We start from the raw sequence: 21516 nt of genomic DNA on the forward strand, positions 1-21516 counted from the left end.
AATGAATGAATACGATTGAATGAATGACCGTCTCTCTATGTTGCCAACTTGGGCTTCCCAAGCGCTCAGTACGGTGCTCCGGACACAGTAAGCGCTCAATAATTTCGATTGAATGAATGAATGAATGAATGAATGAATAAATAAATACGATTGAATGAATGACCGTCTCTATATGTTGCCAACTGGGACTTCCCAAGCGCTTAGTACAGTGCTCCGCACACAGTAAGCGCTCAATAGATACGATTGATTGATTGATTGATTGATTGATCTATATGTTGCCAACTTGGACTTCCGAAGCGCTCAGTACAGTGCTCTGCACACAGTAAGCGCTCAATAAATAGGATTGATTGATTGATCTATATGTTGCCAATTGGACTTCTGAAGCGCTCAGTACGGTGCTCCGCACGCAGTAAGCGCTCAATAAAGACGAACGAACGAACGAACGAACGAACGAACGAACGAACGAACGAACGAACGAACGAACGAACGAACGAACGAACGAACGAACGAACGAACGAACGAACGAACGAACGAACGAACGAACGAACGAACGAACGAACGAACGAACGAACGAACGAACGAACGAACGAACGAACGAACGAACGAACGAACGAACGAACGAACGAACGAACGAACGAACGAACGAACGAACGAACGAACGAACGAACGAACGAACGAACGAACGAACGAACGAACGAACGAACGAACGAACGAACGAACGAACGAACGAACGAACGAACGAACGAACGAACGAACGAACGAACGAACGAACGAACGAACGAACGAACGAACGAACGAACGAACGAACGAACGAACGAACGAACGAACGAACGAACGAACGAACGAACGAACGAACCCCTACTGGCGGGTTCGGCGCCTCTCGGGCAGTGGGGGAGGCGTTTCCCTCGCGCCCCCACGTGCGGCTCGCTCTCGCGAGAAGAGAGCGCCGTCCGCGCCTGCGCAGAGCGCCGCCAGGCCTGCTTGCCAGGCCTTCTTGCCCGGCCTAGGCTGAGGCTGGGCCTACCATCATCTTCATCGCCATCATCATCATCTTTATCGCCATCATCATCATCTTCATCGCCATCATGAGCGGGACCTTAGCCAAGATCGCCGAGATCGAAGCCGAGGTAAGAGCAAACCATCTTCTAGACTGTGAGCCCACTGTTGGGTAGGGACCATCTCTATATGTTTTTGTTTTTTTTTTAATGGCATTTATTAAGCGCTTACTATGTGCCAAGCCCTGTTCTAAGCGCTGGGGAGGTTACAAGGTGATCAGGTTGTCCCATGGGGGGCTCACAGTCTTCATCCCCATTTTACAGATGAGGTCACTGAGGCCCAGAGAAGTGAAGTGACTTGCCCAAAGTCACCCAGCTGACAATTGGCAGAGCCGGAATTTGAACCCATGACCTCTGACTCCAAAGCCTGTGCTCTTTTCCACCGAGCCACACTGCTTTTCAGCGCTCAATCAATCAATCAATCGTATTTATTGAGCGCTTGCTGTGTGCAGAGCACTGGACTAAGCGCTTGGGAAGGACAAGTTGGCAACATATAGAGACGGTCCCTACCCAACAGTGGGCTCACAGTCTAAGAATACGATTGATTGATTGATCACCCATCAATCAATCAATCAATCGTATTTATTGAGCGCTTACTGTGTGCAGAGCACTGGACTAAGCGCTTGGGAAGTCCAAGCTGGCAACATATAGAGACAGTCCCTACCCAACAGTGGGCTCACAGTCTAGAAATGCGATTGATTGATTGATCACCCGTCAATCAATCAATTGTATTTATTGAGCGCTTACTGTGTGCAGAGCACTGGACCAAGCGCTTGGGAAGTCCAAGTTGGCAACATATAGAGACGGTCCCTACGCAACAGTGGGCTCACAGTCTAAAAATACGATTGATTGATTGATCACCTGTCAATCAATCAGTCGTATTTATTGAGCGCTTACTGTGTGCAGAGCACTGGACTAAACGCTTGGGAAGTCCAAGTTGGCAACATAGAGAGACGGTCCCCACCCAACAGTGGGCTCACAGTCTAGAAGGGGGAGACAGAGAACAAAACCAAACATACTGACAAAATAAAATAAATAGAATAGATATGTACAAGTAAAATAAATAAATCCGTACAAACATATATTCATATATATAGGACCTTGGGACCCGGTCCTGACATGGAGACCCTCTTCCCCGCAGTCCGGGCCCGTGTAGAGTAATAATAATAATGAAAGCATTTGTTAATAATAATAATGATAATGATGGCATTTATTAGGCGCTTATTATGTGCAAAGCACTGTTCTAAGCGCTGGGGAGGTTACAAGGGGATCAGGTTGATGATGATGATGGCATTTGTTAAGCGCTCACTATTTGCAAAGCACTGTTCTAAGCACTGGGGAGGATACAAGGTGATCCCAGGTTGTCCCACGGGGGGGCTCACAGTCTTAATCCCCATTTTCCAGATGAGGGAACTGAGGCCCAGAGAAGTGAAGTGACTTGCCCAAAGTCACCCAGCTGACAAGTGGCGGAGCTGGGATTTGAACCCACGACCTCGGACTCCAAAGCCCGGGCTCTTTCCACTGAGCCACGCTGCTTCTCTTTGTCCCACGGGGGGCTCACAGTCAATCCCCCTGGCCTGGAATGCCCTCCCTCCGCACCTCCTTCAAACCAGCTCTCTTCCTCCCTTCAAAGCCCTACTGAGAGCTCACCTCCTCCAGGAGGCCTTCCCTGACTGAGCCCCCTTTTTCCTCTCCTCCTCCCCATCCCCCCCTTCTGCCCTACCTCCTTCCCCTCCCCACAGCACCTGTATATATATTTGTACAGATTTATTACTCTATTTTACTTGTACATATTTCCTATTCTATTTATTTTGTCACTGATGTGCATACAGCTTTAATTCTCTTTGTTCCGACGACTTTAACACCTGTCCACATGTTTTGTTTTGTTACCTGTCTCCCCCTTCTAGACTGTGAGCCCGTTCATTCATTCAGTCGTATTTATTGAGCGCTTATTGTGTGCAGAGCACTGTACTAAGCGCTTGGGAGGTACAAGTTGGCAACATATAGAGACGGTCCCTACCCAGCAGTGGGCTCACGGTCTAGAAGGGGGAGACAGACAACAAAACCGAACATGTGGTCAGGTGGCAAGTCATCAGAATAAATAGAAGTAAAGCGAGATACACCATTCTAGATGCTAGATTTCTTCGAAGCAGATGCTGAAGATGTTTGAGATCATATTTCCAAAAGCTGGACAATTACTAGAATTTTCATCGGAATGGGTGAGAAACAAATTTATACTTGTAGGGACCGTCTCTCTATGTTGCCAACTTGTACTTCCCAAGCGCCTAGTCCAGTGCTCAGCACACAGTAAGCGCTCAATAAATACGATTGAACGAATGAGTGAAAGATGTTCAGGTTGTCCCACGTGGGGCTCACAGTCTTCATCCCCATTTTCCAGATGAGGGAACTGAGGCCCAGAGAAGTGAAGTGACATGCCCGAAGTCACCCAGCTGACAAGTGGTGGAGTCGGGATTAGAACCCTCGACCTCTGACTCCCAAGCCCGGGCTCTTTCCACTGAGCCACACTGCTTCCCTTAAAAAAGAGAAAGCCAACACACTGAGAATTATCCCGTATGCAATGCTTGGCACATAGTAAAGCACTTAATAAATACCGTAATTATTCTTCATTCATTCACTAATTCAGTTGTATTTATTGAGTGCTTGCTGTGTGCGGAGCACTGGACTAAGCGCTTGGGAAGTACAGGTCGGCAACATATAGGGATGGTCCCTACCCAACAACGGGCTCACAGTCTAGAAGGGGGAGACAGACAACAAAGGAAAACATGTAGACAGGGGTCAAAATCGTCAGAACAAATACAATTATAGCTATAATTATTATTATTATTCCTTAGGAGGCTGGGCATAGACACCCAAACGAATTCCCATTTCTAGGAGAAGCAGCGTGGCTCAGTGGAAAGAGCCCGGGCTTTGGAGTCAGAGGTCATGGGTTCAAATCCCAGCTCCGCCCACTGTCAACTACGTGACTTCGGGCAAGTCACTCAACTTCTCTGTGCCTCAGTTACCTCACCTGTAAAATGGGGATTAAAGCTGTGAGCCCACCGTGGGACAACCTGATCACCTTGTAACCACCCCAGCGCTTAGAACGGTGCTTTGCACATAGTAAGCGCTTAATAAATGCCATCATCATTATTATTATTATTAAGTCGCTTCTCTGTGCCTCAGTTACCTCATTTGTAAAACGGGGATTAAGACTGTGAGCCCCCCGTGGGACAACCTGATCACCTTGTAACCTCCCCAGCGCTTAGAACGGCGCTTTGCACATAGTAAGCGCTTAACAAATACTATCATTATTATTTTTTATTAGTATTATTCATTGAGTCAGGATAGCAGAGGGAGGGGATTGTGTTTTACGCGTGTGTTTGCTTTTGTAGATGGCTCGGACTCAAAAGAACAAGGCCACTGCGCACCATTTAGGGCTACTGAAGGCTCGGCTGGCCAAGCTCCGGCGGGAGCTCATCACCCCAAAAGGTGGTGGAGGTGGTGGGCCCGGAGAAGGTTTGTATTTTTTTCCAGCGTATAATTCTGACGTAATGTTAGGGTTGCTCTGGGGTACTTGGGTTAATGTTTGTGTTGGCTAGCAGCTCAAGTTCCCCCGAGTTCCCCCGGTTCCCCCGAACCTCCCCGATCCAAGGTCTCCATTATCATCAATCATCATCAATCGTATTTATTGAGCGCTTACTGTGTGCAGAGCACTGTACTAAGCGCTTGAGAAGTACAAGTTGGCAGCATATACGGTCCCTACCCAACACAGTCTAAAAGGGGGAGACAGAGAACAAAACCAAACATACTAACAACAAAGTAAAATAAATAGAATAGATAAGTACAAGTAAAATAAATAAATAAATAGAGTAATAAATATGTACAAGCATATATACATCATCATCATCATCAATCGTATTTATTGAGCGCTTACTATGTGCAGAGCACTGTACTAAGCGCTTGGGAAGTACAAATTGGCAACATATAGAGACAGTCCCTACCCAACAGTGGGCTCACAGTCTAAAAGGGGGAGACAGAGACCAAACATACTAACAAAATAAATAGAATAGATATGTACAAATAAATTAAATAAATAAATAAATAGAGTAAAAAAATATGTACAAACATATATACATATATACAGGTGCTGTGGGGAAGGGAGGGAGGTAAGATGGGGGGATGGAGAGGGGGAGAGGAAGGAAGGGGCTCAGTGTAGGAAGGCCTCCTGGAGGAGGTGAGCTCTCAGTAGGGCCTTGAAGGGAGGAAGAGAGCTAGCTTGGCGGGTGGGCAGAGGGAGGGCATTCCAGGCCCGGGGGATGACGTGGGCCGGGGCCATTACTAAACCACTTGGTATTCACAAATGTTTTAGGTTTCGACGTGGCCAAGACAGGTGATGCTCGGATTGGATTTGTGGGTTTCCCATCAGTGGGCAAATCGACGCTGCTCAGTAATTTAGCAGGGGTGTACTCCGAAGTGGCAGCCTATGAGTTCACTACACTGACCACAGTACCGGGCGTTATCAGATACAAAGGAGCCAAGATCCAGGTAAGACCTGTGGTCTGGGAAAGAAATGGTGGTTTGTAAATTAGCAGAAACTGCATTGTGTTTATATAATAATAATGATGATGGCACTTGTTAAGTGCCTACTATGTGCCAAGCACTGTTCTAAGCGCCGGGGGGGATACAGGGTAATCAGGTCGTCCCACGTGGGGCTCACAGTCTTCATCCCCATTTTACAGATGAGGTAACTGAGGCCCAGAGAGGTGAAGTGACTTGCCCAAAGTCACACAGCTGACAAGTGGCGGAGCCGGGATTAGAACCAATGACTTTGGCTCCCAAGCCCGGGCTCTTTCCACTGAGCCATGATGATTCTCATATCAATCAATCAATCAGTCGTATTTATTGAGCGCTTACTGTGTGCAGAGCACTGTACTGAGCGCTTGGGAAGTACAAGTTGGCAACATATAGAGACAGTCCCTACCCAACAGTGGGCTCACTCTAAAAGGGGGAGACAGAGAACAAAACCAAACATACTAACAAAATAAAATAGAATAGATATGTACAAGTAAAATAAATAAATAGAGTAATAAATATGTACAAACATATATACATATGTTATGTATATGATATGATAACTCAAGTCCAGTTAGGGGTTGACTTTTGATTAGGCTTCCAAACGGCTCGTTTTAGGCAAGGTGTCTAACATTCATTCATTCGTTCCATTGTATTTATTGAGCTTTTACTGTGTGCAGAGCACTGTACTAAGCACTTAGAAAGTACAATTCAGCAATAAAGAGAAACAATCCCTGCCCATAGCAGGCTTACAGTCTAGAAGGGGGTAGAGAGACATCAAAACATTGACTATGTGGGTTGAATGAGAGTCGTCAAGGAAAATGCCAAAGTCATGGGCTTGTGAGGCAAGAAAACTACACAATGGGGCAATAAAGTACTGTCGATTTGTACTTTCCAAGCGCTTAATACAGTGCTCTGCACATAGTAAGCACTCAATAAATACAATTGAATGAATGAATCTAGCACTAAATCCTGTTGGTTCAGCCTCCGCAACCTCTCTAAAATCTGTCCTCTCCATCCGAACTGCTAACGCATTAATCCAAGCATCCTATGCCAACTAGATACGGTATCAGCCTCCTGTCTCTCCTCCCTCCAGTCCATACTTCACTCCGCTGCCCAGAGCTTTTTTCTCCGAAAATGTTCAGTCCGTGTTTCCCCGCTAAAGAACCTCCAGTGGTTGCCCATCCACCTCCGCATCAGCAGAAACTCCTTACCATCGGCTTTAAAGCAGTCAATCACCTTCCTACCTCACTTCGCTACTCTCCTACTACAACCCAGCCCCCACACTTGGCTCTGTTAGGGCCAAGCTACTCACTGTACCTTGATCTCATCTTTCTCGCCGCTGATCTCTCACCCACATCATGCTTTTGGCCCGGAACACCCTCCCTCTTCATATCTGCCAATTAATCTCCCCACCTTCAAAGCTTTAGTGAAGGCACATCTCCAAGAGGCCTTCCCTGACTATTCCCTCATTTCCTTTTCTCCCACTCCCTTCTGCGTTGCTCCCTTTATTCACCCTCCCCCTCAGCCCCAAAGCACTTTTGTAAATATTATTTATATTAATGGCAGTCTCCCCCTCTAAACTATAAGCTCACTGTGGGCAGGAAATGTGGTAGTTATATTATGTCATCCAAGGCTGGAGATTACAGTTGAATCTGATTTAGGGTGATAATTCTTTTTCTTAATGGTACTTAGTAAGCGCTAACAAGGTGCCAGGCATCGAACAAAGTGCTGGAGTAGTTAGAAGATAATCTGGTTGGACACAGTCCGTGTCCCACATGGGGCTCGCAGTTCTAACAGCTGAGATAACTGAGTCACAGAGAAGTGAAGTGACTTGTCTAAGGCCACACAGCAGATAAATGATGGAGTCGGGTCCTCGGGGAATAAATCGTCAGTGGAAAGTATTAAGGTCCTGTCTTGAAAGCTGGGGTACCCTCTTTCCAGCTAGAAATCTAGTTTTGAAACATGGTTATTATTATTTTAGACTCTGATGTTAGAGGGGAGATAAAGTGTAGTTGTCAGAAGACTTTCATGTTTTTTGTTTGTGGATGTATTTCTTATTGGTATGTTGTGCTAGCCTGTGGCTGTTTTGGGGGTCCCATGATATATTTATTTAGCCTAGCTATTGCTGTGTATTCCTTTACAGAAAGTCATAGAGTCACCAAGACCTCTGTTTGACACTCCTGTAGTTAGAAAAAAATCTGGTGGATTGGAGGGTTTGAGGTTATGTTGATATTAAATATAGGAGATCCTGGATCTTCCTTTACCTGGGATTAATAATAATAATAATAATAATAATAATGACATTTGTTAAGCACTTACTATGTGCAAAGCACTGTTCTAAGTGCTGGGGAGGATACAAGGTAATCAGGTTGTCCCCAGTGGGGCTCACAGTCTTAATCCCCATTTTACAGATGAGGTAACTGAGGCACAGAGAAGTTAAGTGACTTTGCCCAAAGTCACACAGCTGACAAGTGGCAAAGCTGGGGTTTGAACCCATGACCTCTGACTTCCAAGCCCGGGCTCCTTCCACTGAGCCACGCTGCTTGTTTTTGTAAATTATGCCATTTGATGTCTTCACTTTCTAAACTCATCTTTCTACGCAAACTTGCAGCTTCTTGATCTCCCGGGTATTATTGAAGGAGCCAAGGATGGAAAAGGGAGAGGTCGCCAGGTTATTGCCGGTGAGTAGAACTGAGTTAAATAGATGTTGGTGCAGTGGCCAGGATTTCAGTGAGCAGTTGTTCACTGGATCCAGAGATAATGCAACACAGAGGCACGGGATTTTGAACTTGAACACCTTTAGAGTTTCAGTTTTAGATACATTATTTGCAGAGATGAAGCTACTCTTTTGACTGCATATTTGAGCCCACTGTTGGGTAGGGACTGTCTCTATATGTTGCCAACTTGTACTTCCCAAGCGTTTAGTACAGTGCTCTGCACACAGTAAGCACTCAATAAATACGATTGATTGATTGATTGATTTGTCTTTGAGGTGTCATCCAGACACTGGCAACACAGGTTCAGAAGTCAAAGTAGATTATCAGCTAAATTGAATTGCAGCTTGAGAACTCCTGTAACCCAGACCTCCCCTCAACATTGCTTAAGAGAACAGGTACTTTAGGTTGTACCCAGTCTGGACACAGCACACTTCAGAGCTGTCAATTTAACTCCTCTTCCCAAAACAAAAACCTTTAAGATACTTTTTTTTAAAAAAATGGCATTTATTAAGCGCTTACTATGTGCAAAGCACTGTTCCAAGCGCTGGGGAGGTTACATGGTGATCAGGTTATCCCACAGGGGGCTCACAGTCTTCATCCCCATTTTACAGATGAATGAACTGAGGCACAGAGAAGTGAAGTGACTTGCCCAAAGTCACACAGCTGACAATTGGCGGAGCCGGGATTTGAACCCATGACCTCTTACTCCAATGCCCGTGCTGTTTCCATCGAGCCACACTTAAGGCTTAAAGAATCTAATGAGACCCATGGACGCATGTCGTTAGAAAAAAATTTTGTAGATTGGAGGGTTTAAGTTGATATTAAATAGAGGAGATCCTGGATCTTTCTTAACATGGGGTTGTTTTTATAAATTATGCCATTTGATGTCTTCATTTTCAAAACTTATCTTTCTACACAAGCTTAATCAATCAATCGTATTTATTGAGTGCTTACTGTGTGCAGAGCACTGTACTAAGCGCTTGGGAAGTACAAGTTGACAACATTTAGAGACTATCCCTACCCAACAGTGGGCTCACAGTCTAAAAGTGGGCTCACAGTCTAAAACTGTGCTTTATGTGCTCTTTACATGCTTCCATGGGTCTCATTAGATTCTTCAGGTCTTAGGTATTTTAACAATGTTTGTTCTGGGAAGAGGAGTTAAACTGACAGCTCTGAAGTTTACTGTGTCCAGATTGGGGACAACCTAAGACACCTGTTCTCTGAAGAATATTTTGCTATGGCCATTTTTGTTGCAGCATCTTTTTCAAATTAACTTAATAAGGATAAAAGTTTTTAAATTGAAGTTTTTTCCAGGCAGATTTAATTGTATCTTCTTAAATTCAATTTTTAGAGAAAATAGTTGTCATTTTGAGTCTTTTATCATCATCAATCGTATTTATTGAGCGCTTACTATGTGCAGAGCACTGTAGTAAGCGCTTGGGAAGTACAAATTGGCAACACATAGAGACAGTCCCTACCCAACAGTGGGCTCACAGTCTAAAAGGGGGAGACAGAGAACAAAACCAAACATACCAACAAAATAAAATAAATAGGATAGATATGTACAAGTAAAATAAATAAATAAATAAATAGAGTAATAAATATGTACAACCATATATATATATATACAGGTGCTGTGGGGAAGTGAAGGAGGTAAGATGTGGGGATGGAGAGGGGGACGAGGGGGAGAGGAAGGAAGGGGCTCAGTCTGGGAAGGCCTCCTGGAGGAGGTGAGCTCTCAGCAGGGCCTTGAAGGGCCTTTTAGACTGTGAGCCCACTGTTGGGTAGGGACTGTCTCTATATGTTGCCAACTTGTACTTCCCAAGCGCTTAGTACAGTGCTCTGCACACAGTAAGCATTCAATAAATACGATTGATTGATTGATTGAGTAGCAATTAACTGCCCCCAAATTAACAGTTGCGTGCCGGTGGCCATCATGACTACCTCTGACCTAGAGACCACCAGAGCCAAAGCCAGTTTTGCTCTAATGTATGTTGTCATTCCATGTTTTGGGTAGGATAGCCATTGAGGAATTGGGGATCGTTCTTCCACAATGCACACTGTCCGGCTAACAGGCCGATACGGTGTTGAAGAAATAGTTGTGGGCATGCGCGTGGTGTTGGTCCAGATGGGAGTGTACTACAGGTCGATGCTCTTGAGGAGCACAGCCCCCGTGTTATAGGAGAACTGGCTGAACTCAGCTTGGCCTTCTGCTAAGAACATCACCATGCTATAATTGAAGGGCGTACCGTTCATCGTCTTCTTGGGGAAGCAGGGATTTGGATGATAATGAGCTCCTCCTCTGATTCCTCAGTGGCTCGAACCTGTAACTTGATCCTGATTGTCCTGGATGTACTGAAGCCTCTCGGACACAAGAAAATCATTGAGAATGAACTGGAAGGCTTTGGAATCCGTTTGAACAGCAAACCTCCCAACATTGGCTTTAAGAAGAAGGACAAAGGAGGCATCAATCTCACAGCTACTGTAAGCAAATGGCAAGATGTTGCGAGCAGCCGTGACTGGTTGTGGAAAACCTAAGGTTCTGGGTAAAGGGAAGAGGTTTCTTCCAGAAAAAGGCTGGGGGTAGTACCAGGCTTAGGATTTCAACCTTTTCTAGTTTAGTAGCCCATCCCGCTTTGACTAACAGGATTGTGACCTGACTGGGATATCAAGCTTATTTTTTGTTGGTAGAGATTGAGGCTTTCTTGTTTCCTGTCTGATGTTCCATGCAGGAACATGAAAGCAGCGTGGCGTAGTGGATAGACCATGGGCCTGGTGGTCAGAAGGGCCTGGTTTCTAATCTGAGCTCTGCCACTTGCCTGCTGTGTGACCTTGGACAAGTCACTTCCCTTCTCTGTGCCTCAGTTACCCCATCTGTAAAGTAGGGATTGAGATTGTGAGCCTCAGGTGGGACGAGGCCCGTTTCCAACCCGATTTGCCTGTTTTCACGCCAGGCACTGAACTAATACCATAATTATTATTTCATCATTTGCCTGTTCAGTGCCCTCAGAGTGAACTGGATGCAGAGACAGTGAAGAGCATTTTGGCAGAATATAAAATCCACAATGCAGACGTGACTCTACGCAGCGACGCCACTGCCGATGACCTCATTGATGTGGTGGAAGGCAACAGGTACTGAGCTGGCTTGTGAAAGGGTTTCAACTGGTGGGCTTTTTCTCTTCTTCATTCGAAGGCCCCGCTTCTCATTTAATTTATGGGCCGATGAATAAATACCCAAGTAAAGTCCCTGATGTCTGGCTGTGGCATAAGCTGGGGCTGTCAGCTACACTTTCAAAATTTCTGGTCTTGCCGGCTGAACGTGACGGAAGCAGATCTTTTCCATCTTTCCCAAACTGATTTGAGAATTTGGCGACCAGCAGACTGAGTTTATATCCATCAGGTTTCAGTCTTTGCACTCACCTTGTGTCCCTACCCGTGGCTGGGACCCAGCCTCGAAAAGGCAGATTGTACGACCTGGCTGGATTTGCATTATGAAGAGGTCGTGATGCATTTGAGAAGCGAGGCAGTTATTGACTGCTGGTCAGATGACTTTTAGCCCCTTGGAAGCTCTCCGAGCTAATGTTCCGGCCTTGGCCGTTGTAGTTTCTCATTTAAGGAAGTTTCTGTTTGGGGCCAGACGGGAGGGTTAATGTTTTAATAGTCTATCTAGTGCCCTGTTGCCTCCTTGCAGAGTTTACATCCCTTGCATTTATGTGCTGAATAAGATTGATCAGATCTCCATCGAGGAGCTCGACATTATCTACAAGGTGCCTCATTGCGTGCCGATCTCCGCCCATCACCGCTGGAACTTTGATGACCTGCTGGAGAGGATTTGGGATTACTTGAGACTAGTGCGGATGTAAGTCTCATTGGGATGCAGCTCTAACGAGGGGTGGAGCTGAAACTCCTGACCAGCGGCAAAGTCGTTTGAGGTAGAAACGAGTCGTGCCCTTCCGCTGCGCTGTCACAGGGGGAATGGAGAGGAGGGGTGAAGAGTGAGGGGAAGAAAAAGCAGGTGGTTTTACAGGTAGCAAGTGAAGGATGGTGGGACTCTTTTGTGGATGGCTCAGGTAAAAATTCAACTTCATGTAGTTCTTCTGGTGTCTGGAGAGATGTTATGTAGTAGGCCTTAAGGAGGAAGGTGGCGGTTAGGGAGGCTATGTGAAATAGTGGGAAGAGCACAGGGTTGGGCATCAGGAGACCTGGGTACTAGTCCCGGCTCTTCCGCTGTCCTACCATGAGACCTTGGGCGTGTCACGTAGCCTTTCTGGGCTCAATTTCCTCATCTATAAAATGGGGATAAGATAAATTGTGAGCCCATTCATTCATTCATAGTTATTGAGCGTTGTACTAAGCACTTGGGAGAGTATAATGTAACGATAAACAGACATATTCCCTGTCCACAAGGAGCTTAGATGGGGAGACAGACATTAAATACATTACAGATATGAACGTAAGCGCTGTGGGGCTGGGACAGGGGTGATGAATGAAAGGGAGCAAGTCAGAGCGATGCAGGAGGGAGTGGGAGTTTTGGGAACTGGGGACTGTGCTCAGTTTCCTAACCTTGTGTATTTACCTAGTACTTAGCACACAATAGGTGCTGAATACATACCATAATTTTATGAAAACCAATAAGCCTATGGTCTGTTATAGCTACACCAAACCCAAAGGCCAGTTACCAGACTATACATCCCCAGTGGTGCTGCCTGATTCCCGGACTACAGTAGAGGATTTCTGCATGAAAATTCACAAGAATCTCATCAAAGAATTCAAGTAGTAAGTACCTTAGGGAGCCCTGGTCACTGTTTCCATGGGAAGCCTAAACTGAACAGGTGGCATTGTGGGCTTTTGAAAAGTAACTTCTCTCGCTAAGTGCATCTTGCACTTAACTCAGCGCGACCTGGGGTGTAGTGATCAGGTGCTTTCACTTCTATTTCCAAATTCAGCCTGGGTTCCTTTTGCTGAACTCCTAAAATCTCTTAGCTAACCTTTTCAGGTCTCGAATAAGGCTGATGATGCCCAATTGTCCAGGAAGGGGCAGTCAGTTTTGTATTTGTTTTTAGGTAAAGTGATGTTAAGGAGAACAACTTTTGCTTGATGCCACCTAAACCAGGAATGCTTAACTGCTACAGCCTACTCCGTCTAAATCCTCCAATTCAAGGATCACTCCCTCCCCACCCCCAAGAAATAAACTTTAGGATTTAGACCTTAAATAGTAGCTGAACCAAACACTTCTGTTCCTCTAACTCTCACCTGTCCCCTTAGGTTCCCTTTTTCCTGAGTTCCACAATCTTAGGCTGCTGGATTCATCCCTTCTCAAGCCAAGGTGGAGAGGCTGATTCTACCAAATAATTATTCATTCATTCATTCAATCGTATTTATTGAGCGCTTACAGTGTGCAGAGCACTGTACTAAGCGCTTGGGAAGTACAAGTTGGCAACATATAGAGACGGTCCCTACCCAATCACAGTCTAGAAGGGGGAGACAGAGAACAAAACAAAACATATTAACGGAATAAAATAAATAGAATAAATATGTACAAGTAAAATAAATAGAGTGTAACATATATATATATATATATATATATATATATATATATATATATATATTAATCCCTCTTGCCTCTGCTGTTGAGACCTGAGGATTTAAGAAATGCCATTACCAACCCAGTAATCTGTTCCAATAGTGGCTAAAGGATGCTTGGGGGAATAGTGTGAAGATTGCTCTTTTTGAAATCCATCCTCACAGTACTTTCTAACATCTCTAACTCTTCCCTTTTCATAACCTTTCTTCTTCTAACTATTGTGGACTCCTCATTCATTAATTTATCAAAGTCTTTCATGTACCTAATGATATTTTCTGCCTGTCAATTTCCTGTGATAAATTACAAATGCTTACCATCCACTGTGGGCAGAAATCATTCTTTTATCAAGTGCTTCAGCGGGTGTTGTGACATTTGGTGGAAAATGATTCCAAACTTGCCCTGTATACCCTTTTCATGATTATATAAATTTCTGTCTTGTCCCCACTCAGCCTATTCAGACCCAACGGAGAAGTCCTTTATCATTTTGGGTACCTAATTTTATTCTCCTTGAATTTTACCCCAGAAATTTATCTCGGCAGAGTCCTTCTAGACTGTGAGCCCACTGTTGGGTAGGGACCGTCTCTATATGTTGCCACCTTGTACTTCCCAAGCGCTTAGTACAGTGCTCTGCACACAGTAAGTGCGCAATAAATACGATTGATTGATTGATTAATAACTTATGGGTCTGTTGTATAGTGTCCCCTTTGGGAAGCCAAACATCTTATCTTCCCTACTGGTTTTTTAAACAGTGTACATCTGAGATCTTGCAGAAATAGCAGTGCTCAAGTCTCCGTAGCACTCACTAAATCTGTCTAACTCGCCATGGTTTTTCCATTCACTAATTCATGCCACCTAACATCTCTTCTTGAGTTTGAAAAATACGGTTTGCATCGCGGGTGCAGATCTAACTTCTGGAAACAGCTACTTCACCATTTATCTGCCGATGAACCTTTTGGGGAGCTGAAGGCTTGTCTTAATTGGGTGGGCTAAGGGGGTCTTGGAAAAAGAGCAGGAGCTGGAACGACTAACCATCTCTTTCTTTCAGTGCCCTGGTTTGGGGTCTGTCTGTGAAGCATAATCCCCAGAAAGTAGGCAAAGATCACACAATGGAAGACGAAGATGTCATTCAGATTGTGAAGAAGTAAAACTACGTTTTCTCCTGTGCCCGCCCCATCTCTTTGTGACTGAATACTTGCGGCGAACTCTCCTCTGGCTCAGCTGCCAAGGGGGGAATTGGAGTGTCCCATCTTGGACCTGGTCACCTGTACGTGCCACCGCGAAAAGGATCCGGCCGCTTGTCTGCTTGTCTGGCTGGTAGCCCATGCTATAAATTGAGAAGTCATCTATTGGCCTGGTTTATTTTGCAGTTATAGGAAGACAGTTAATGATATTTGAGCGCCTACTGAATGTGATGCACTGTATGACAGGAGTGAAGTACGCGTTCCCTATCCGTAAGGGAGTTTACAATCTATTGAGGGAGACAGACACATAATGTGCTACCAAATAGAGGGGGAAAGAGGGAGAAGAGGGACCCAACCCGAAGGGCACAAAAATGCTGGGGGGAATTAATGGAAAAAGTAATGGTATATTCAAATGAAATTAAACAATAAAGATAAATCAGTAATCAAATGTGTAAGTGCCAGGGGTGGAGGCTGGTCTTACCTCACTGGGGTTTTGGGACTCAACTGGAGATGTCTCTGGGTGTAGGGTACTTGTTATCAATCAATCGTATTTATTGAGCGCTTACTATGTGCAGAGCACTGTACTTGTTGAATTCCTAAAGGGAAAAATGCTGTGAAGAGAGTTTTTGTGGTACCTGTAGTCTGGAATTCTGTAGGCCGGGTTCTGGTTCCAGTTTGTTACGTCTTAGAAGGGTTATTTAATGGCAGGGCTACCTTCAAGTCGCATATCTCTTTTCCCTTTCTGGCTTCTTTCTGAGTCAATGTGAAGGGAACAATGGTTGAGGGAAGAATTAGGGAATGGAGCATCTCCTTCCAAGTAGCTGTGGAATAGTGTGTTAATCAATCAATCAATCAATCGTATTTATCGAGCGCTTACTGTGTGCAGAGCACTGTACCAAGCGCTTGGGAAGTACAAGTTGGCAGCATGGCCTAGTGGGGAGAACTCGAGCCTGGAAGTCAGAAGGACCTGGGTTCTAATCCCAGCTCCGCCACTTGTCTGCTGTGTGACCTGGAGCTAGTCACTTCACTTCTCTGTGCCTCAGTTATCTGTAAAATGGGGAGTAAGATTGTGAGCCCCATGCCTGGCTCAACGGAAAGAGCCCGGGCTTTGGAGTCAGAGGTCATGGGTTCAAATCCCGGCTCTGCCAACTGTCAGATGTGTGACTGGGCAAGTCACTTCTCTGGGCCTCAGTTACCTCATCTGTAAAATGGGGATTGAGACTGTGAGCCCCCTCGTGGAACAACCTGATCACCTTGTAACCTCCCCGGCGCTTAGAACAGTGCTTTGCACATAGTAAGCGCTTAATAAAATGCCATTATTATTATTATTATGCGGGATAGAACCTGCTTAGCTTGTGTATACTCCAGCACTTAGAACAGTGCCCGGCACATAATAAATACTAAACAAATACCATCAAAAAGATGAGAACGCGGTATTGAGGTTTATGCCTGCTGATCCCACCCCTACCCCTATCCCCCACAACTCTTCTCCTTCCCTGTTCAACCTGTTTGTCTCATTTTCCCTCTTTTGTCCCATAGGGACAGCTTGATTAATCTCTCATTGGTTTCTGCTGGAGAGCAGAATATGCCAGTAGTTGCCCTTTCAAGTTGAAGCCAGGAGCTAGGATGCTGTCAGAAACAGGGTCGAGAACTAGATTAATAATAATTAGGGTATTTGTTAAGCACTTACTATGTGCCAGACACTGGCTGATCTATGTTGTGTTCTCTGTCTCCCCCTTTTAGACTGTGAGCCCACTGTTGGGTAGGGACTGTCTCTATGTGTTGCCAATTTGTACTTCCCAAGCGCTTAGTACAGTGCTCTGCACATAGTATGTGCTCAATAAATACGATTGATTGATTGATTGATTGCAGCCTGCAAGTGAGATATGCTTGTCTTACAGTGAAGAAAATGAAGCCCTGTTTCTAGGACAGCTGTAATGGTTGGGATAATGAGGGACAGTTTGTACTAGAGTGACATTCTGCTATATCATTGATGACTTAGAAGATTTTCTGGTTTTTAACAGTGGTCTGAACACTGGAATTATCATCATCACCATCATCAATCGTATTTATTGAGTGCTTACTGTGTGCAGAGCACTGTACTAAGCGCTTGGGAAGTACAAATTGGCAACATATAGAGACAGTCCCTGCCCAACAGTGGGCTCACAGCCTAAAAGGGGGAGACAGAGAACAAAACCAAACATACTAACAAAATAAAATAAATAGAATAGATATGTACAAGTAAAATAGAGTAATAAATATGTACAAACATATATACATATATACAGGTGCTGTGGGGAAGGGAAGGAGGTAAGATGGGGGGGATGGAGAAGGGGACGAGGGAGAGAGGAGGGAAGGGGCTCAGTCTGGGAAGGCCTCCTGGAGGAGGTGAGCTCTCAGTAGGGCCTCGAAGGGAGGAAGAGAGCTAGCTTGGCGGAGGGGCAGAGGGAGGGCATTCCAGGCCCGGGGGATGACATGGGCCGGGGGTCGATGGCGGGACAGGCGAGAGCGAGGTACGGTGAGGAGATCAGCGGTGGAGGAGCGGAGGGTGCGGGCTGGGCTGGAGAAGGAGAGAAGGGAGGTGAGGTAGGAGGGGGCCAGGGGATGGACAGCCTTGAAGCCCAGGGTGAGGAGTTTCTGCCTGTGTCTGGTTTCCCTTTTTGGTATCGCTCTGGTACTTACCAAAAGATGATACAGTAACTATACATTTTGAATTTACACAAGGACTGAGACTTTGTGCAGGCTGAGAGGTTTTTTCGCAGCTGAGGCCATCTAGAATGGATAGCATTTCTGGTTCTTTCAGGTTTAGGGAATGGCTTTCTGTTGGTTCAAACTGCTTTTGTGCGCTATTAGTTATTAAATATTTAAAAAATGCCCACTTGTAACCTTCTGCAGCCCAAGGTTACATTCCTTTCCAAGAGGAAAAAAGTTCTTTCCTCCTATCTTGGCCCCAACAAGCAAGCAACACCACACAAGTAAATGAAAAAACCTATGTTTGTTCATTTTCCTAGCCAGCTTCTAAGAGGATTCTTAAAAATAGCCTTTTTTTTTTTTTGGCATCTTAACAGCTCTTCCAAGCTACAGTTCTGTCCTGTTTATTAATTACTTACAGAAAATCTAGGGAAAGGGTCCTATTCATTCATTCAGTAATTCATTCAATTGTATTTATTGAGTGCTTACTGTGTGCAGAGCACTGTACTAAGCGCTTGGGAAGTACAAGCTGGCAACATATAGAGACGGTCCCTACCCAACAGTGGGCTATCTGGGTAAATACATACCCAAATGTATTAGTTTGGATCAACCCTACTCTATGAAGTAAAAACTGCTATTATTCCCTTTCCCCTTCTATCATCCCATGCTTTTGGCAGGGGAATTAAATTGAAATTTTTGAATTAGGCATTTTCTCAGTTACAGCGGAGGCATCATTCTTAATTGTTTTTCTCCGTCTTTAGTGAATAAGATCTTTTTCTTCAAGGTAACTAGTCAGACCATATCAGGCAGAATCATCATCATCAATCGTATTTATTGAGCACTTATGTGCAGAGCACTGTACTAAGCGCTTGGGAAGTACAAATTGGCAACATATAGAGACAGTCCCTACCCAACAGTGGGCTCACAGTCTAAAAGGGGGAGACAGAGAACAAAACCAAACATACTAACCAAATAAAATAAATAGAATAGATATGTACAAGTAAAATAGAGTAATAAATATGTACAAACATATATACATATATACAGGTGCTGTGGGGAAGGGAAGGAGGTAAGATGGGGGGGATGGAGAGGGGGACGAGGGGGAGAGGAAGGAAGGGGCTCAGTCTGGGAAGGCCTCTTGGAGGAGGTGAGCAGAATGATCCCGAATTTCAGGGAATCCCACCTTGACACCCAAAAAAGAATAGCTGTTGAGATCATTTAAAATTCCAGTTTGAGCTGGGTGGCAGAAAGGAAGAGTGAGCACTGTGGTTGGTAGCAAATAATAATTATATTTGTTAACAGGCACTGTTGTAAGTGCTGGGATGGATACAAGCAAATCGGGTTGGATACAGTCCCTGCCCCTCGTGGGGCTCACAGTTTCAATCCCCACTTTACAGATGAGGGAACTGAGGCACAGAGAATAATAATAATGGCATTTATTAAGCGCTTACTATGTGCAAAGCACTGTTCTAAGCGCTGGGGGGTTACAAGGTGATCAGGTTATCCCCCGCGGGGCTCACAGTCTTCATCCCCATTTTACAGATGGAACTGAGGCCCAGAGAAGTGAAGTGACTTGCCCAAGAGAAGTGACTTGCCCAAGGACACACAGCAGGTGGGATTAGAACCCGTGACCTTCTGATTCCCAGGCCCGTTCTCTATCCACTACGAAGGGAGGAGTGAATGAACAGCTGCCACCTTCCCTCTCTTGGGCTGCTGCCACTCCCTCAACGTTCATTCATGCAGTCAGTCATTGAATCGTATTTATTGAGCATTTACTGTATGCAGAACCCTGTACTAAGCGCTTGGGAAAGACCGTGAGCCCGTTCTAGACCGTAAGCCCGTTGTTGGGTAGGAATTGTCTCTATCTGTTGCCGAATTGTACTTTCTAAGTGCTTAGTACAGTGCTCTGCACATAGTAAGTGTTCAATAAATACAATTGAATGAATTAAAAAAGTACAATTCATTCATTCATTCAATCGTATTGAGCGCTTACTGTGTGCAGAGCACTGTACTAAGCGCTTGGGAAGTACAAGTCGGCAACATAGAGAGACGGTCCCTACCCAACAGTGGGCTCACAGTCTAAAAATACAGCAATAGAGACCATCCCTGCCCACAACGAGCTCACAGTCTAGAGGGGATAATAATTACGGTATTTGTTAAGCGCTTACGGTGTGCCAGGCACTCTACTAAGCGCTGGGGTGGATACAAGCAAATCGGGTTGGACACAGTCCCTGTCCCGTGTAGGGCTCTGTCTCAATCCCCATTTTACAGGTGAGGCAACTGAGGCTCAGAGAAGTTGAGTGACTTCTATGTCACACAGCAGACAAGTGGCGGAGTTGGGATTAGAACCCATGACCTGCGTCTCAGGTCTGTGCCTCTATCCACTATGTCATGCAAACTTGGTCCACCTATCTTTCCCGACACTGTGCCCTTAAAATCAATCAATCGTATTTATTGAGTGCTTACTGTGTGCAGAGCACTGTACTAAGCGCTTGGAAAGTACAAATTGGCAACATATAGAGACAGTCCCTACCCAACAGTGGGCTCACAGTCTAAAAGTCTAAAATGGCTGTATGGTCATTTTACTGCAAGGTCACTCAGAGTTACAGTAGCAGAGGAAAAAGTTACATTTATGGGAAAGCAAACTGGAACTTGGAACTAGGATAGAAATTGTTCTGGAAAGCTTATCAGAGGGGTGACCTGCCTTTAAAGCAGTGTGGCCTAGTGGGAAGAGGATGGGCCTGGAAGTTAGAGGACATGGGTTCTAATCCAGCTCTCCGCATCTCTGCCGTGTGACCTATAGCAAGTCACTTCTCTGAGCCTCAATTACCTCATCTGTAAAATGGGGATTGACACCATAAACCCTACGAGAGAAAGGGACTGTCCAACCCAATTTGCTTGTATCCACCCTGGTGCTTAATACAGTGCCTAGCACTTAATAAATACTCTTATTATTGCTATTGAAGTCCAATGTTTTATAGGTGTTCCTGGGCTCTTAGGACCAGTGGACCTTGGGCAGGAGTTCATTCAATCAATCAATCGTATTTATTGAGCACTTACTGTGTGCAGAGCACTGTACTAAGCGCTTGGGAGGTACAAGTTGGCAACATATAGAGACAGTCCCTACCCAACAGTGGGCTCCCAGTCTAAAAGGGGGAGACAGCACAAAACCAAACATACTAATAAAGTAAAATAAATAGAATAGATATGTACAAGTAAAATAGAGTAATAAATATGTATAAACATATACAGGTGCTGTGGGGAAGGGAAGGAGGTAAGATGGGGGGGATGGAGACGGGGACGAGGGGGAGGGGAAGGAAGGGGCTCAGTCTGGGAAGGCCTCCTGGAGGAGGTGAGCTCTCAGCAGGGCCTTGTGAGCTCTCAGCATTGACATTCATTCATTCATTCAATCGTATTTATTGAGCACTTACTGTGTGCAGAGCACTGTACTAAGCGCTTGGGAAGTACAAGTTGGCAACATATAGAGACAGTCCCTACCCAACAGTGGGCTCACAGTCTAGAAGGGGGAGACAGAGAACAAAACAAAATGTATTAACAAAATAAATAGAATAAAGATGTACAAATAAAATAAATTGAGTAATAAATACATACAAACATATATACAGGTGCTGTGGGGAGGAGAAGAAGGTAAGACAGGGGGATGGAGAGGGGGAGCAGGGGGAGAGGAAGGAGGGGGCTCAGTCTGGGAGTTC

The 21516-nt window shown here is 45.1% G+C and overlaps 1 protein-coding gene across 1 annotated transcript; it reads left to right on the top strand.

Moving 5' to 3' along the window:
• Positions 1-1030: 1030 nt before the first annotated feature.
• Positions 1031-15555, top strand: DRG1 (developmentally regulated GTP binding protein 1). The gene is made up of 9 exons (XM_038763786.1): positions 1031-1127; positions 4448-4571; positions 5425-5600; positions 8242-8311; positions 10662-10831; positions 11349-11479; positions 12039-12206; positions 13001-13123; positions 14977-15555. The coding sequence occupies exons 1-9, from the start codon at positions 1086-1088 to the stop codon at positions 15074-15076; spliced, it is 1104 nt and encodes a 367-aa protein (XP_038619714.1). The 5' UTR covers positions 1031-1085; the 3' UTR covers positions 15077-15555.
• Positions 15556-21516: the final 5961 nt, after the last annotated feature.

The sequence above is a fragment of the Tachyglossus aculeatus genome, chromosome 21 (genome assembly GCF_015852505.1).
Source record: "Tachyglossus aculeatus isolate mTacAcu1 chromosome 21, mTacAcu1.pri, whole genome shotgun sequence".
Lineage (NCBI taxonomy): Eukaryota > Metazoa > Chordata > Mammalia > Monotremata > Tachyglossidae > Tachyglossus > Tachyglossus aculeatus.